Source organism: Notolabrus celidotus, chromosome 9, assembly GCF_009762535.1.
Source record: "Notolabrus celidotus isolate fNotCel1 chromosome 9, fNotCel1.pri, whole genome shotgun sequence".
Taxonomy (NCBI): Eukaryota; Metazoa; Chordata; class Actinopteri; order Labriformes; family Labridae; genus Notolabrus; species Notolabrus celidotus.
Window position 1 is genome coordinate 1,650,661 of NC_048280.1, and position 18,546 is coordinate 1,669,206.

The 18,546-nt window shown below is 46.2% G+C and overlaps 1 protein-coding gene across 2 annotated transcripts; it reads right to left on the reverse strand.

Moving 5' to 3' along the window:
• Positions 1-2,110: 2,110 nt before the first annotated feature.
• Positions 2,111-18,320, reverse strand: LOC117818686 (nucleus accumbens-associated protein 2-like). 2 transcript variants are annotated; one of them, XM_034691675.1, is made up of 8 exons: positions 18,215-18,320; positions 9,214-9,977; positions 8,607-8,809; positions 7,462-7,721; positions 6,941-7,117; positions 5,614-5,719; positions 5,081-5,178; positions 2,111-4,476 (listed from the first exon to the last, which is right to left on the reverse strand). In XM_034691675.1, the coding sequence occupies exons 2-8, from the start codon at positions 9,658-9,660 to the stop codon at positions 3,788-3,790; spliced, it is 1,980 nt and encodes a 659-aa protein (XP_034547566.1). In that variant the 5' UTR covers positions 9,661-9,977; positions 18,215-18,320; the 3' UTR covers positions 2,111-3,787. The 2 variants fall into 2 exon arrangements, with proteins under 2 accessions (XP_034547566.1, XP_034547567.1); XM_034691676.1 differs by lacking the exon at positions 18,215-18,320 and adding an exon at positions 14,587-14,601 and having other exon boundaries at positions 3,640-4,476.
• Between the last annotated feature and the right edge of the window lie 226 nt (positions 18,321-18,546).

Genomic DNA, 18,546 nt, shown 5'->3' on the forward strand with positions numbered 1-18,546 from the left:
CGATCGTGCTCGTTAATTTACGATTCATTTAGGTAGTTTAAGGAAGGTGTTCCCAAAGTGTGGCTCGGGACCCCCTGGGGGGTCGCGAGACACATATGGGGGGGTCGTGAGATGTTTTCCAGAATGTATTTTTTTTTTTAAGTTATCAAAAAATAGTACATTTTACCCATTATAGAAAAAAATATATAGCTAAACTTGAAATAAAACCTTGAAAATAATAAAATGTAATGAGTTTTCTGTCTTTCTTTTTGCAAGATGACTCCTAAGTGTTTAGGGTTTAAAAGTTAATTATCTAAGGCATCAGTAGCAGCAGGTTAATTCATAACAGCACAGGAAACACAGACACATGCTCATATAGGATAGGGGCATTTTCTGTAGACCAGCTAAATGAAGACACATTAAATCACTTTGAGGGATAATGGGGGGTCAAAAGTGTTTGGCATCTATATTTTGGGGGTCGCGGGCTGAAAGGTTTGGGAACCTCTGGTTTAAGCAACTGATCCTCTAAAAATGTTTATATATATATATATATACATGTTGCTTGGCTTTATTTGACTGTTCTGTGTATTTGTCCTGATAATGAGTCTGTAGAAGGATGCTGCCAGGACCGAGTTAGCACTCTCTGAATGTGTGCAGGACTCTTTAGGTTCATGTTGGATCTCCTTTCTGAACCTCATCAACATAAACCTTAAAATTAATTAATCATAAAAGATAAGCCTCTTTCACATACAAGTCTGTCTGATGAGGGGGTACGGTGTGCAGGCGGAGCAGGAGACGAGTCTCAGGAGACAGGATGTGACATCAAACTCACACAGCCAAAGCCTCAGTGTAATGTTGACAACATGATTGCAGAAGAAACAACAGAGGCTTTCATTACAGTTTACACCCTGAGATTGTTTCATTTGTCCTCTGATGTGTCGCCTTCATGAGTTTGCACTGATCACATGATATGCCATCACTCTGACCTGCTTACTTCCTGAATATTTCCTGCAGTGTCCTCTCATTGGCTCACCCAACTTCCTTAGTTATTTTAAAGCTCCTGTAAGGAACGTTGTGTTTTCTTTGGTGGCCCTTGGATAGAGTGAAATATCTTCAATCTTTTCTGGCTGACCATCTCCACCTGCTGACTTTAACATTCAAACACATCACTGTGAACATTTACTGTGAGACACAAATTCACGTCCGGTTACTATGATGCACGAATACAGAAATATTGTCAAGATGATCAAGAAGTTTTCAGACACTCTGTTGCAACAACAAACATAAACATCTGGGGTGCATTTTAAAAGTTGTTCCTGCATCAAGAGGTGCAAGTTTAATTGAATTGCTGAAGTGCTCACCTCATATAAAGGATGTACAGTCCTTGACGGGGAGGTCGCTGGCCAAATTCCAGCAGATCTGTGTCCGGTCCGTCTCTAAACTGCCACAGCACCGGATCTGATAGGTTTCTATTCTAGTCAATGTGTTGACTTCCACTGGATCCGCTCCGTTGCGTCCTGGCTGTGTCTCTGACCCGGCAGGTCGGAGCCCTCTGGATCAAACACTCTGTGTTATCACTAGATCGTATTTCACTTAACTACAAAAACAAACCGTCATGATGAGCGGAGCCAGGCCTGGAATCAACAGGTCAGAGGTTTTCAGAGGACCAGAAAGACAACATGGATGAGGAGAGGAGGAGGAGAATCCTTGATCAGTGATTACCGCGGCGAAAACCTCAGTCACATGACTCCAGCTGTCCGGAGGTCCTGCTCCATGCTGCGTTTTGAAAACGCGTCCTAACCGGACCGGTTAAGATCTGGTGGAAGTCCCATGTCAGCTGCAGATCATCCCCCACTCTCCACTCCCCATGTCTCCATCTCTCCTCAGTCGTCCTCTCTCATTAACATGTCTGTGAAAATCTGCTTCCTAATGTCATCTTTCAGACTTTTTAGACACATTGTTTAAAGTGCTGCCTCTATGATCTGGAGACCTCAGTGGTCTGAGCAGCAGAGGAGCTGAAAGTACAGAGTTGGTCCTGAAGGGGGCGCTGCAGGAGAAGATCAGACTCACACACACAGATAAACTTTCTAATGTGTCTGTTTAGATCCAACAGAGAAGATGGAGACATGACTCTGATTATCAAGAAGCTTTATTGTTGTTATCAGAGTGAATATTATCATCATCATCATCATCATCATCATTTGTCCTGTTGCTATGGGCCTGTGTGCTGGACTGCAGGAGGCTGTTAACATGCAGCAGAGCCGAGCAGACAGACAGACAGACTGGAGGACAGACAGGTAGAGGAGTAGACGCACGGACGGACAGAGGTAGGTCGGACAGAAAGGTAGACAGACCGAGGGGGTAGAGGTAGACGGGTGGTTAGGTAGTGAGGTAGGGGAACAGAGAGACAGACAGAGAGGTAGACAGGTGGGGACAGACGGACAGGACGACGTGGAGACAGATGAGAGGTAGAGAGGTAGAGAGGGAGAAGGACGGAAAGGTGGAGACATAAAGACTTCAGGCAGACGGAGAGCTAGAGACAGGTGGACAGGAAGGTATTGGACAGACAGGTAAAGAAAGGTAGTCAGAGAGAGACAGACATGTGGACAGAAAGGTGGAGACAGAAGGAGACACAGGTAGAGACGGATGAGAGGACAGGTAGGTTTCGAGGTATTGGTAGGTAGGACAGGTAGATAAGGACAGAGAGGTAGAGAGGAGAAGGAAGACAGATTGACAGGAGGACAGGTAGAGACAGGAAGTTAGGGGACAGACAGGTAGATTGGGGACAGACAGGTAGTCAGACAGGAAGTGATGTGACAGGAAAGACAGGTACTTTAGAGACAGACAGGTAGAGACAGACAGGTAGTTTGAGGACAGACAGGTAGGTGAGGACAGATAGGTAGGTGAGGACAGACAGGTGGGTGAGGACAGACAGGTAGGTGAGGACAGACAGGTGGGTGAGGACAGACAGGTGGGGGAGGACAGATAGGTAGGTGAGGACAGACAGGTGGGTGAGGACAGACAGGTAGAGACAGACAGGTGGGTGAGGACAGACAGGTAGTTTAGAGACAGACAGGTAGAGACAGACAGGTAGGTGAGGACAGACAGGTGGGTGAGGACAGACAGGTGGGTGAGGACAGACAGGTAGAGACAGACAGGTGGGTGAGGACAGACAGGTAGAGACAGACAGGTGGGTGAGGACAGACAGGTAGAGACAGACAGGTGGGTGAGGACAGACAGGTAGTTCAGAGACAGACAGGTGGGTGAGGACAGACAGGTAGTTCAGAGACAGACAGGTAGAGACAGACAGGTGGGTGAGGACAGACAGGTAGGTGAGGACAGACAGGTAGAGACAGACAGGTGGGTGAGGACAGACAGGTAGAGACAGACAGGTGGGTGAGGACAGACAGGTAGTTCAGAGACAGACAGGTAGAGACAGACAGGTAGGTGAGGACAGACAGGTGGGTGAGGACAGACAGGTAGAGACAGACAGGTAGGTGAGGACAGACAGGTAGAGACAGCAAGGTAGGTGAGGACAGACAGGTGGGTGAGGACAAACAGGTAGTTTAGAGACAGACAGGTAGAGACGGACAGACAGACAGACAGACAGACAGGTAGAGACAGACAGGTGGGTGAGGACAGACAGGTAGGTGAGGACAGACAGGTAGTTCAGAGACAGACAGGTAGAGACAGACAGACAGGTAGAGACAGACAGGTGGGTGAGAACAGACAGGTAGAGAGACAGGTAGTTTAGGGACAGGTAGCTATTGTGTTATTTACATACAGGTAGGCAGATGCGATAGAAAGCTTATTGGCTGTCTTCCAGAGGCTCCGCCCCTCTCTCCTCCGTGTCGGCCAACCCCCTTTGCGGAGGGGCGGGCTCTGCAGGCTGGGGGGAGGGGTGTGAGGAGGAGGAGGAGGAAGAAGAGGCGGAGGAGGACAGGGAGAGGGGGATATCTGGGGGTTGTTCAGTCTGTGATCTCCCTCCTCCGTCCACCTCACCTCCATTAAGCCCCTCCTCGGACTGAGCCCCACCCGTGCCTCCCCCGCCTCCCCCACGAGACCCGGCGAACTGCAGGTGAGGCAGGAGGGCAGCCGGGGCCTCCTTCTCCCGCTCTCTCTCCCCCGCCGCCTCCCTCTCACGCCGCTCGGTGTACAGCGGAGCCTCCAGGCCGAGGTAGGAGGCGCTGAGCTGCCGCAGGTCCAGCTCGAAGGGGCTGCCGCTGGGCTGGACTCCTGCTTCTCCTCCCTGACCTCCTCCTCCTCCTCCTCCTCCTCCTCCTCCACCTCCACCTCCTCCTCCTACACCTCCTCCTCCTGCTCCCCTCTTTGCCTTGCGGGGGTGTGGTGAGTTGGAGGCCGGGAGGCTGTCAGGGAGGAGGGACTGGATCTTCGGGAGCCAACGTTTACGGACTCTGCGGGCGTTGGTGCACATGTCCGCAGCGATGACGTTCATCTCACTCTCCTTAAAGTTAGGAGCAAAGTTCTGACAGTAGACTGAGGGGGAGAGGGGGAGAGGGGGAGGAGGGAGGGAAAGAAAGAGAAGCAGACAAGGTGAGGGAAGAGAGAGAGAGAGAGAAATGGGAGGAGGAGGAGGAAAAAGAAGAGGAGGGAGAAGAGGACCAAAGTTGAGGTGGTAAAGGAGGAGTGGTGGGAAGGCAGAAGAAGAAAAAAGAGGTGGGTATGGAAGAGGAGGATGAGGTGAAAGAAAAAGAAGGGGAGGAAAAGGAGGATAAATACATGGAGGAAGAGGAGAGAGAGGAAAAAATAGAGAGGTGGAGGAGGATGAAAGAGAGGAAGAGCAGAAGTAGGAGTAAGAAAAAATGAGGGAAAGGTGTAGGAGGAGAGAGAGGACGAAGAGGAGGAGGAGGAGGAAGAACAATATGAGAGAAAAAAGTCTCAGTATTTTCAAAATACAGTAAAAAGACATAAATCAATGAGTCACTGCGTGTGTGTGTGTGTGTGTGTGTGTGTGTGTGTGTATGCCTATATATAATCATGTGTGTCCATATGTATGTATCTGTGTCTGTGTGTGTGTGTGTGTGTGTGTGTGTGTGTGTGTGTGTGTGTGTGTGTGTGTGTGTGTGTGTGTGTGTCTCACGTTTGACGGTGTTTAACACTCGGTTGTCCAGAGGTTTCCGGCTCGGATCATTGGTGGAGGAGCGGATTCCTGTCCCACAGCTATTGGCCAGAGTGTTTCTATGGATACCATAACAACCCAATCAGCACCTATACCGAGCTTTAGATTACCTCGCTCGCCCTCTCTCTCTCTCTCTCCCTCTCTCCCTCTCTCTCTCCCTCTGAGACAATGTGACAGAGCTGTTATGTAAAGCAGCAGCTGGATCCTGAAGGAGGCTCAGTGTCAGAATGTTCTTTAAAATTGTTACGCAGTCTGATCGGGTCTTATGGCGTCTGATGATGTCATATAACGTCTGATGATGTCACACGTCTGCTGCAGTACAATGACGTGATATCAGGAGACGTGTGACTACGTGTGATATGATGATTTATGATACAGCATTCGAGGTTACATGATGTCTGATGATGTCACGCAATGTCTGACTTATGCTAAGCTAGGCTAACCATGACCAGGAGCTCTCTCTTTGTATACTCACAGACATAAAAAAGGCTCACCTGTCGAAGAACGTCGCCAGCAGTCTCCTGAGCAGCACCTTGTGTTTGACTCCAGCACACAGGTGACAGTTCATTAGCTGGCCTCGGGTCATGAACACACCTGACCCTGGACACACACACACACACACACACACACACACACACACACACACACACACACACACACACACACACACGTACAAACGCACATCAGAAAACACACCACCACTATGGTCTGAATGGTTTCTGTAAACCTGCCTTCTGAGGAGTTTGGCTGTTCAGATAATAAACATGTCTTGTTATTGTAATGTGTTATTCATGTTACTGATTTTGAAGCTGCCAGCCCAGGAACATGTATAGAAAACACTGGATCGTTCCACATGAGGTTTTTGCTCACCTAGCAGGTATTGCTGAGTGGATGAGCATGATTGTAAATTATTATAGACTGTCACATTAACTTCATTCAGGGGCGTATCCAGAGGGGTGGCCAGGGTCGGTATGCCTCCCCTTTGAAATCCTTAGCTAAGAAAAGCTAGTTGCGTTGTCAGAGGTGGGTGTAATGTTAAAATCAACAATTTGGACTGTTTGTAAATATCTGAATGGGTTCTGTAAAACTGCCTTCTGAGGAGTTTGGCCGTTCAGATAATAACATGACTTGTTATTGTGGTATATTATTCATGTTACTGGGTTTGAAGCTACCAGCCCTAAAACATGTAAAGGAAACACTGGATTGTTCCACACAAGGTTTTTGCTCACCTAGCAGGTATTACTGATTGTTAAGTATTATAGACTGTCACACAAACTTTATTCAGGGGCGTATCCAGAGGGGTGGCCAGGGTTGGTATGCCCCCCCTTTGAAGTCCTTAGCTAAGAAAAGCTAGTTGCGTTGTCAGAGGTGGGTGTAATGTTAAAATCAACTATTTGGACTGTTTGTAAATATCTGAATGGTTTCTGTAAATAATAACATGACTTGTTATTGTGGTGTGTTATTCATGTTACTGGGTTTGAAGCTGTCAGCCCAGGAACATGTATAGAAAACACTGGATCGTTCCTCATAAGATTTTTGCTCACCTAGCAGGTATTGCCAAGTGGATGAGCATGACTGTAAAGTATTATAGTCTGTAACATTAACTTTATTCAGGGGTGTATCCAGAGGGGTGGCCAGGGGTGGTATGGCCCCCCTTTGAAATCCTTAGCTATGAACAGCTAGTTCCGTTGTCATAAGTGGGATTTATGTTTAAATCAACTATTTAGTCTGTTTGAAAAATATCTGCAGGAAAATAACATTTGTGAATATATTCTATACAATGGTTTTTCCAATAGCCTAACAGGTCTTGAGTCATCCTACCAGCCACCAGCTCCACCTTCTCCCCGGGGTCTCCCTCGGTGTAAAGTGATGGGTGACAGCGATACCCGATCTGACTGATCAGACTGGCAGGGAGGGCCATGTTGTCTCGACCAACCAGCACGCAGGGCCGACGCTCGTTAGCCAACGGGAGGGCCAGCATCTCCATTTTCTCTTGGACTGGAGGAATGAAAAAACAGGAAGAGGTCTAGACTTACCAGGAAGCATTGAGAACAAGAAATACAGAACAAAGTAGAGTGATCCAGACCTCCACAAACCTGGAAACAGAACTCAGATCACATTAAAGCTAAGTCATGAGAGCTGACGCAGTCCAGATCCTTTATTCATGACACCTATGTGGACTTTCTCTGGACTTCCAGAGTTCCTGCTTTTAATCTGTATGTATGTAACCCTTAATTCACAGATGGTGATGGGTTCAAGGGACTTTCAGCCCCCAGTTTGATTACTATAAACCCCTGTGATAAGAGCCCCGTTTGACTGGACTGTACCATGATGTCACTTACTGTAGGGGTTGCCAGCATGTCCGTAGATGTGTTGGTAGAGTCCCGGGTGGACGCTGCTCCCATAGTAATCCTCCTCCAGCTCCTCCTCGGTGGCGGGGTGAGAGGGAGGTGAGTCTGTGGGGAGGCTGGAACCTCCTGGACTGGAGCGCCCCCCTCCTGCCAGCAGGTAAGACTGCAGCCCCGGAACCAGACCTCCACCTGCACCCAGGTAACATAGAGCACTGCTCCTGGAGGACTGGTGGTCCCCCGCAATGTCCACTCTGAGAACAAAGAGACATTTTTACCTTTATGTAGGCGGGTATACGACCAGTGCAACAAGGACTGTAACCTCTGTACCTGGGGCGCCAACTCCACCAACTGAGCTAAACCAGTGCACCAACCAGTTTTTTTCTACACCTCATGTCTTCATGGGACATATTCTTTAGATCACCCACCCGCTTCAATCATATCAAGCTCAAAAGTTTTGAGGTGTGGTCGTTTTAGGGTGACTGCTGACTTTCTGCAAGACATCTGATCACTGAACTTCATTTTCGTTTGTCTTTTTGGTAACAAGCATCTTTTTTTACACCAAAATTAGTCAATTAATTCAGTTTTCTGTCCCATTCTTTACTAAATGAGCCCAACACTGACTTTTGGATCCACATGAGACTTAAACCCTGGCTCTTGTGTTTGTTAACGACTGGTCCTGACCACCTCTACAAGCAGACGCTGCTTATCTTACCACATCACCTGCCTTCCACTGATTCTCTCTAAGCATTTACTACACCCACTTTATGTTGCTGCCTGACAATACAGGCTTAAATATGACTTGTTATAAGCTGTTGCAAAGACACATTTCACAGGCGTAGTTTGGAGCGTTCAGTCTCAGATCAGGTATCAACGAAATGCAGCAAAGCAGGGAAAGTGAGAGCGCATTTTTGCTTCCCTGAGGAATGTTACAGCCTCTCCTCTTGTTCTGTTTTTCTCATTATTTACTGGAAGATCATTTAGCTTAAAAAAATATGTTACAAACTTTGGTTGAACTGATTAAGACTGGTAGATGCACTAAAGTGCAAGGGTTCACAAAGTTTTAGGACACTGCTCTAGGCCTCAAAGATGCTCAAAACCATCACACCAATCTGACCTTGCCTCCAGTTTGTCCTCACCTGCCCTCCTCTCCTCCTCCTCCTCCGTTCTCCTCGGCAGGAGGAGTGTCGGCTCTTTCCTGTTTGATCCTGCTAACGGCCAGCAGCAGCTCCTCCGGGCTCAGAGCCGGCTGGTCTGGACTGGCCTCCTGCAGCTGGGGGGCGTTGTTCTGCTGCTGAACCATTTGGGTGTCGAAGCCCCCGAGTTCGTCTGCTGAGGTTGTCTGTAAAACAGCGTTATGGTTATAAAGGGGGGTTTTATGTTTGTACATGTATTAAACTAAACGAGGGTAAGTCAGTAAACGTGTGACTGAGTCCTCAGAGCTCGGTCTGCATGCCGTGAGAAACACTGGTTGTGACCATTTTTTTCTACGTATGAGATTTTGTGACATCACAAAGTCACAGAAAGCCAATCAGAAGAGAGGGGGCTTGTGGGAGGTGTGTCTTAAAGAGACAGTACCTGATATTTCCTGAGGGTTATCACCAGGGTGAGATAAATGAGGAGTGTTTGTGAAGTGTAAATCCTGCACAGACTCAAAGAGGCGTCACACCGTCACTTTAAATAACAGTTTCTATATTTGGACTGTGGGTAACTTCATAACACCTCTACAGGTGTGGCCTAACCCACCTGTGAGTCACAGCAGAGAGGTGAGGAAGAGGAGGAGGCCTTCATCATCATCAGCTCCATGCCTCGCTCCACAATGTTCTGGATCTGCAGGTACCCAGCGGTGTACATTAGGACCAGCTGCTCACTCGCAGCCATGCTGAGGCGCCCGGTGTAGCAGAACGCCAAAATCTGCTGGAAACATGTCGGCGTGACCGAAGACGGCAGCTCGAACACCGCCTGAGAGGAGGAGGACGAAGAGGACGAGGTCGTGGAGTCTGCAGCAGAGCTGAACAGGTCTCTGAAGTACAGTGAGGAGGCGGCGAGGACGGCCCGGTGCGCCTTGAAGGCCTGACCCTGCACCAGGATGGAGACGTCGCAGTAATGACCCAGCAGCCGCTGCTCGTTCAGGCTGCCCAGCACGCTGCTGCCAAAGTCTGGGATCTCTACCTGCAGCAGACCCTCGGACATGTTGGAGGGTGAGGACGGGACAGGAAGTGACTGAGGGTTCACACAAGCTGGTGGCGAGGAGGAGACGGTCCTGCCCAGCCAGAGGTCAGAATGTTTAGGTATCAGGGATCCTGAAGATGTTTCCTCCAAAATGATTCAGATCCATGTTGTTGCAGAGGAAACTGTGAGGTCAGAGGTCAGAGGTCAGAGGTCAGAGGCCTGAGGGACACAGAGAGGAGCTTGGTGTTCAGGTCAGAGCTGTTGAGTCTGAGGTGGATGGGCAGGAGACGGAGACTGAGGATCATCAGGATGGAGGTCAGCTCCTAACAGAGGGATAGCTAGAACATGAGGAGGAGGAAGGGAGGGAGGGAGGGAGGGAGGGAGGGAGGGAGAGAGAGAGAGGAGAGAGAGTTTTACACAACGACAGATTCACACCTTCTCGTCTTCTTGCAGAACAAACTGAAAAAACATCACATCTGACGCCTCGACTTTTTCATGCTCATCCCTCTCTCTGTCTCCCTCTCTCTCTCTCTCTCTCTCTGTCTTTATATAAAATAACACGTGACTGTTTGTTCACTGCAAACTAAAACCTCACAAAATATCAAACTACTGCAAGAGACCAGAATAGAAGTTACAGAAACAATACTCAAATCTTTCAAACAGTACTCTGGTAAAGTCCTTGAGTTATATTGTTCCTGCACTCAGACTTTCTCCTCCGTCTAGATCTTTTTAAGCCCCTCCCCTTGATGACATCACTGTTGCTGACTCAGGTGCTTGTCTTCTTCTCTGAATCTAAGTCTCCACTTTAACTGGGTGAATCTGTGCCTCCTCTGTACCGTCTCAAATCTTACAGACAGATCCAAGACACACCTCCATCACTGCAGAATCTCAACTTTAAACCTGCTTCATATGCTTCAGATCCTCACAGCATTTCAATCTGAGAAGAAGCTCTGTGCCATCATTAGCACCAGACGAGCGTTCAGAGACTGAATAACTTCCCACAGACGACCTTCATCTATACACTGTAATAAACACAAACACCTCTGGTGCACTCTCAGACTGCAGCGAGGAAGACCACTTATTAGAACTATTTAAACTCTGTGCATAAAACATTTCAGTGAGAAGTGTTTCACCCCTGACCAGAAGTCAACGCTTTCAGAAACAGGGCTGCTGATAGCTCTCAATATTTCATGAGATAAGAATTTGCAAAGATACTAATAATCACACGCTAGAATCTTTCAAACTGCCCCTTAATGCAGTGACTTCCACTACAGAGTCATGTCTGTTTTTAATGCAGTGACTTCCACTACAGAGTCATGTCTGTGTTTAATGCAGTGACTTCCACTACAGAGTCATGTCTGTGTTTAATGCAGTGATTTCCACTACAGAGTCATGTCTGTTTATAATGCAGTGACTTCCACTACAGAGTCGTGTCTGTTTTTAATGCAGTGACTTCCACTAAAGAGTCATGTCTGTTTATAATGCAGTGACTTCCACTACAGAGTTATGTCTGTTTTTAATGCAGTGACTTCCACTACAGAGTCATGTCTGTTTTTAATGCAGTGACTTCCACTACAGAGTCATGTCTGTTTTTAATGCAGTGACTTCCACTACAGAGTCATGTCTGTTTTTAATGCAGTGACTTCCACTAAAGAGTCATGTCTGTTTATAATGCAGTGACTTCCACTACAGAGTCATGTCTGTTTTTAATGCAGTGACTTCCACTACAGAGTCATGTCTGTGTTTAATGCAGTGACTTCCACTACAGAGTCATGTCTGTTTTTAATGCAGTGACTTCCACTACAGAGTCATGTCTGTTTTTAATGCAGTGACTTCCACTACAGAGTCATGTCTGTGTTTAATGCAGTGACTTCCACTACAGAGTCATGTCTGTTTTTAATGCAGTGACTTCCACTACAGAGTCATGTCTGTTTTTAATGCAGTGACTTCCACTACAGAGTCATGTCTGTGTTTAATGCAGTGACTTCCACTACAGAGTCATGTCTGTTTATAATGCAGTGACTTCCACTACAGTCATGTATGTTTATAATGCAGTGACTTCCACTACAGAGTCATGTCTGTGTTTAATGCAGTGACTTCCACTACAGAGTCATGTCTGTTTATAATGCAGTGACTTCCACCACAGAGTCATGTCTGTTATTAATACAGTGACTTCCACCACAGAGTCATGTCTGTTATTAATACAGTGACTTCCACTACAGAGTCATGTCTGTTTTTAATGCAGTGACTTCCACTACAGTGTCATGTCTGTTTTAATGCAGTGACTTCCACTACAGAGTCATGTCTGTATTTAATGCAGTGACTTCCACTACAGAGTCATGTCTGTTTTTAATGCAGTGACTTCCACTACAGAGTCATGTCTGTATTTAATGCAGTGACTTCCACTACAGAGTCATGTCTGTTTTTAATGCAGTGACTTCCACTACAGAGTCATGTCTGTTTTTAATGCAGTGACTTCCACTACAGTGTCCTGTCTGTTTTTAATGCAGTGACTTCCACTACAGAGTCATGTCTGTTTTTAATGCAGTGACTTCCACTACAGAGTCATGTCTGTTTTTAATGCAGTGACTTCCACTACAGAGTCATGTCTGTTATCAATGCAGTGACTTCCACTACAGAGTCATGTCTGTGTTTAATGCAGTGACTTCCACTACAGAGTCATGTCTGTTTTTAATGCAGTGACTTCCACTACAGAGTCATGTCTGTTTATAATGCAGTGACTTCCACTACAGAGTCATGTCTGTTTTTAATGCAGTGACTTCCACTACAGAGTCATGTCTGTTTTTAATGCAGTGACTTCCACTACAGAGTCATGTCTGTGTTTAATGCAGTGACTTCCACTACAGAGTCATGTCTGTTCTTAATGCAGTGACTTCCACTACAGAGTCATGTCTGTGTTTAATGCAGTGATTTCCACTACAGAGTCATGTCTGTGTTTAATGCAGTGACTTCCACTACAGAGCCATGTCTGTGTTTAATGCAGTGACTTCCACTACAGAGTCATGTCTGTTTATAATGCAGTGACTTCCACTACAGAGTCATGTATGTTTATAATGCAGTGACTTCCACTACAGAGTCATGTCTGTTTTTAATGCAGTGACTTCCACTACAGAGTCATGTATATTTATAATGCAGTGACTTCCACTACAGAGTCATGTCTGTGTTTAATGCAGTGACTTCCACTACAGAGTCATGTCTGTGTTTAATGCAGTGACTTCCACTACAGAGTCATGTCTGTTCTTAATGCAGTGACTTCCACTACAGAGTCATGTCTGTGTTTAATGCAGTGACTTCCACTACAGAGTGTGGAGTCTGTATTTAGTGCTTGGTGTTAATTTAAAGCTCTTCTGAACTCGTAGAGAATGTTTCTTTCTCTAAATGTAAAAAATGCAGAACAACATGATGAGTAATTTGTTTAGACAGCAGATTCTGTCGTCTTTGCCAGTTCCTCTCATCCTCACACTCCTACACTGGCATAAAGTTACATTTGGAACTGATTTTTAAAACTTTTCAAAGCTCTAACAGGCCTTGTGCCTGTTTCATTAGATAACTGCTGAGCACTCGTCTACACCTGTGGTAATCAGGCAGCTACAACAGCTTCCTATCAAAATATTTCTACATGGATCCTTTTTTATAAACTTAATTTATTTAACTGTTGAATAATTATATTTTAACTTTACTTAAGACCTGTTTCCGTCTCTTTTACACAGTTAAAAAAGCATAATCAAAGGTTTTTTTTTATCATTTTGTTAGTAGCTGCAGGTCTTAAACACAAGTTTAATGTTTCCTTCAGAACAGTAAAATGTTTACATTGTAAATAAAAGTCTCATTAGAAGAAAATAAACACAGAGCAGGGTTTGCTTTTGGTTGGGGCTGCTTGAATTTAAAAAGTTGAAAATGTGTTTTCAATTTTTCTGTTGCACTAAAAGACACTCTCAGAAGTCAGGCAGCGCTTTGTTTCAGTATTAATATTTTGTTGAAAGCATGTCTGGTGCTATCCGAATTAGCAACCAGCAATCCAAAAAAAGTGTTTTGAGCTGTAGAGTCCAGTAGAGTCCAGTAGAGTCCAGTAGAGTCCAGTAGAGTCCGGTCAGTTCAGTCCATCTTAGACAGTGGAGTTCTTTCCAGTGTAGAAGAGTTCAGGTCCAGTCTAGTCTAGTGCAAAAAATGGTTTTACCAAGCAGAAACCTCTACTTTTGAGAAATGAAGAGGTAAAAACTGCAGTTCCAAAAGTGTCCACTTGGGGCTGACTGCAGACGCACAGGAAACCACATACACACCCATACAAAGAAGACGATCTTTACAGCAGAAATAAACATGTTTACAGCCTGGTTCAAAAAACGTCTTTGGTCTATGTAGCTAGTTTCTCTATCGGCACACACTGTACGGTGGGTGAATTTATTTCTAACGCGACGGTTCATCAGATATTAAGACTCCGAGTTTTTGCCCAAATAAGGACATGACTGACTTTACTGACAGGCAGGAACACATAGCTGTTGGCTCGGAGGCTCAAAGCCCGTCTCTTTACCTCACACTAAGTTTGGTTGAGTTCAGCATTTCCAATATGGCTGCCGCCGCCGATTGGCTTCAAAACAGCGCTCAGGAACAGATGGGTGACGTCACAGATACTGCGTCCATTATTTATACAGTCTACGGTCAAAACATGGAAACTTTTGGCTCCAAAACTCAAAGATGGAGGGTGAAGTCAAGGTGGCATCGTCCAGTTCTTATCTGCAGGTGTTGAAGTAAACTCAACACACCTGACTATTGTTAGATTTTTTTCTCCTGTTTCAATCAAGTGTTTTGTGACTTCGGTTTTGAAGAGTGATGCAACTGGCTTATAAATCATTACATTCTTCTATAACTGATCATTGTTTGAGGTCAGAGGTCATCCGTGACATGCAGAGAATAAGCAGTCATCATCACCTGATCCCAATAAATCCATCAGTGTGTCCATGTTATTGATGATGGCGAGCCGTCCCGGTGAGTCCCGAGTCTGAACTGTAAAGTGTTTTTTTTTTTCTGTTTGTGTGACATAACTGTGTTGTTGTCCTTCACTGACACACTCAGTTATTTATCATGATCATATTAATTATTTATAATGGCACAGTGACGGCAGCTGTTTACTTCCTGCTTCAAACACATGGAGAGGAGAGAACACGCTGTAAGAAAACCTGCAGGGCTGCCGTCTCTTTGTGAGCCAGGCATCACACGGAAACAGAACCACAGCACAGCCCGGTGGAGTCCACGGTCTTTTATAGATCACGCCAGCACAGTCTGGTGCAGGACAGTCCAACAGAGAGAAATGAGTCCAGTTTCAGCGATACAGTCAAGCAGATCCTACTACAGCAGAGTCCAGGGGCCGGGTGTACCAGCTGGGCTTATGCCTTGATGTAACCTTACGTCAGACTGAAAAGTTAGGACCAAGTTTAGGCTACGTACCCGGATACCTGTATTTCTTATTTCTTTGGGTTCTCTTATCATTTCATGCATGATAAGACCTGGTGCAGCTACAATCTGGCTCGGTGCACTTGGTGTTAGTTCTAGTCACAGCGTTGGTCATAGCTAAGTCCGACATACAAGATATGACTGATTTAGTTTGCACCAAGCTGGTGCACCCGGACCCAGATCAGTCCAGTCTACTACAGTGCGGTTCATTAAATTCCAGTTTAGTCCTGTTGGGTCTAGAACAGTAGAGTCCAAGGGAGTCCTTTCCATCAGTAAACAAAAGTATGGCGAGTCCAGTCCAGTCTATTCCAGTCCAGTGTGCCAGAGTACGGAATAATCTGGTACAGTTCAGTCCACTAAAGTACAACACGATTCAGTCCAGTCCAGCCTAGTAGAGTCCAATGTAGGCTAGTCTAGTTCAGCACATTCCAGACTAGCACTAGAGTGTACTACCATAGAGTGCTTGCCAGTCAAGTCCAGTTAACTGTGATAGTCCGGCTAGTTTGGGCACAAGAGTACAGTGGATTTGAGTCATGCCTATTCTGGTCTAGAACAGTTGTGTTCTATTGAGTTGAAGCTAGTCCAGCTAGTCCAGCTAAGCTCAGTATGAGTCCAGTCTAGTCCATTCTGTCGCAATACAGTCCATCTTAAAACAGTAGGGTCCAGTAAAGTCTAGTGTAGGTTGGTCTGAGCTGGTCTAGTACAGTGGGGGAAAGTCCAGCATAGTCTAGATCTGTGGAGTCCAGTCTAACCTCTTTGAGTCTAATATGGTTGAGTTGACTTGAGTCTGGCACCATCCAGGGCTGCTAAGACTGGACTACTACCTTAAAGTCTGGTCTAGTACAAATAAGTCTAGTAGAGATTAATCCATTCCAGTCTGGTCTAATACACTAGAGACCCACCCAGTCTAGTACAGTGGAGTCCAGTAGTCTTTCACTCCATTCTGGTCTAGCACAGTAGTAGTCCAATGGGGGGTAGAGTACTAACAAAAGTCTAGTTCAGAAAAGTCCAGTAGAGTCTGGTTTAGTCTGGTTTAGTCTGGTCAAGTACAGTTGAGACTGAGGAGTTTAGCTTAGTTTAGTTCAGTTTTTCCAGAGTCACCTTTGGTCTAGTAGAGTCCAGTTAAGCCTTGTCCGGTCGACGACACTGATGTCCAGTCCAGTGCAAAAGAGTCCAGTAAAGTCAAGCCCACGACATGGAGTCCAGTCTAGCACAGTAGAGACCTTTCCTGTCAAGCACAATTGAGTCTGGTCATATCTAGTCCAGTCTAGAACTGTAGAGTCCACTTGAGTCCTGTCCAATCCTATGCAGTAAGTCCTGTTTGGTGAAGTCAAGATCAGTACAAAACAGTAGCATCTAATCAGGTCCAGTAGAGTCCACTAGAGTCTAATCCACTCCATTCTGGTCTTGTCTAGTGAAGGCTATTCCTGTAGCAGGGTCTTGGTGAGTCTTTTTCAGTCCAGTCTACACTAGTACAGTCGAGTTTTGAGTCTAGTTAAGTACAGTCTAGTCAGAAAAATTCTAATACAGTAGAGCCCAGCAGACTTAAGTCCACCCCATCCTGGTCTAGAACAGTAGTAGTTCAGTCCAGTCTAGTACAGCTAAATGCAGCTAAGTCCTGTAATCCTACTACAGTAAAGTCCAGCCTAGTACAGAAGAGTCAAGTAGAGTCTGGTCAGTCCAGTCCAACCTAGACAGTGGAGTTCATTCCAGTTCAGTCTAGTCTTCTACAGTAGACTCCAGTCTAGTACAGTAGAGTTCAGTAGAGTCTGGTCCAGTCTAGAACAGAAGAGATCTGACTAGTCTAACAGTTTAGATCAAGTTCAGTAGAATCTAGTCCAGTCTAGCCTATTTTATTCCAGTCTTGAACGGCTTCATCCAGTCATGTCCATTCCAGTCAAATCCAGTCCAGTCCTCTACAGTAAACTCCAGTCTAGTACAGTAGAGTTCAGTAGAGTCTGGTTCCAGTCCAGGACAGAAGAGATCTGACTAGCCTTACAGTTTAGATCAAGTTCAGTAGAATCTAGTCCAGTCTAGCCTATTTTATTCCAGTCTTGAACGGCTTCGTCCAGTCATGTCCATTCCAGTCAAATCCAGTCCAGTCCAGTCCTCTACAGTAGACTCTATCCTAGTACAGTAGAGTTCAGTATAGTCTGGTCCAGTCTAGGACAGCAGAGATCTGACTAGTCTAACAGTTTAGATCAAGTTCAGTAGAATCTAGTCCAGTCTAGCCTATTTTATTCCAGTCTTGAACGGCTTCATCCAGTCAAGTCCATTCCAGTCAAATCCAGTCCAGTCCTCTACAGTAAACTCCAGTCTAGTACAGTAGAGTTCAGTAGAGTCTGGTTCCAGTCCAGGACAGAAGAGATCTGACTAGCCTTACAGTTCAGATCAAGTTCAGTAGAATCTAGTCCAGTTTAGTCTATTTTATTCCAGCTTAGAACAGCTTTGTCAAATCCAGTCTAGTCTTCTACAGTGGACTCCAGTCTAGTACAGTAGAGTTCAGTAGAGTCTGGTTGCAGTCCAGGACTGAAGAGATCTGACTAGTCTAACAGTGCAGATCAAGTTCAATAGAATCTAGTCCAGTCTAGCCTATTTTATTCCAGTCTGGAACGGCTTTGTCCAGTGGAGTTCAGTTCAGTTCTTCAGAGTCTAGTGCAGCAGAGTCTAGTCTAGACAAGTTTTGTCTGGTACAGTAGAAACCAGTCTAGTCTAGAAGTCCAGGGTAGTACAGTAGAGTCCATCTGAGTCCGGTCCAAGTGAGTTTGGTCTGTTTCAGCATAGTTTTATTATTGTTTACAGTGCGACTGCAGCAGAGAGACAGACAGTCAGAGCAGACAGACGGACAGACAGTTAGACGGACGGACGGACAGAGGGACAGGCAGCATGGAGACAACAGTGTCCACAGACAGACGGACAGGCAGGCAGACAGACAGGTGGACAAAGAGACAGACAGCTGTTTAAAAAGAACCAAACAAACACTTTCAGAGTCCAGACGGACAGACAGACAGGCAGACAGACAGTACAGTTACAGTTAGGAGGAGGATGGATGTGAGACAGGTAGACAGACAAGTGGACAGAGAGACAGACAGCTCCAGCTCCTTACCTCTTCTCTGCTCCTCTTCCTCCTCTGCTTCTCCTCCATGCAGCAGGCAGGACGGCTGGCTGGGAGAGGTTTTCTTCTTCTCCTCCGCTCAGTCAACGCATCGTCTGGTGTGTCACAGGAGGGGGGGGGTAGGGGGGGTGAGGTGGGAGGGGGGGGGGGGCGGGGGAGGAAGAGGAGGAGGAGGAGGGGGGGAGGCAGAGACACAGCAGACAGCCGAGGAGGAGGAGGAGGAGGAGGGAGGAAGAGGAGGAGTCATCTGAGGACAGCGAGGGAGCTAATGCGGCTAACTGCCCTGCAGAGGACGAGAGAGGGAGAGGGAGAGAGAGAGAGAG

Coding starts and splice junctions, on each gene's coding strand:
- LOC117818686 (XM_034691675.1), bottom strand. CDS start 9,660: ATGTCCGAGGGTCTGCTGCAGGTAGAGATCCCAGACTTTGGCAGCAGC. Junction 8,810..9,213: donor CTCTCTGCTGTGACTCACAG/GTGGGTTAGGCC, acceptor GCTGTTTTACAG/ACAACCTCAGCAGACGAACT. Junction 5,720..6,940: donor GAAGGTGGAGCTGGTGGCTG/GTAGGATGACTC, acceptor GTGTGTGTCCAG/GGTCAGGTGTGTTCATGACC.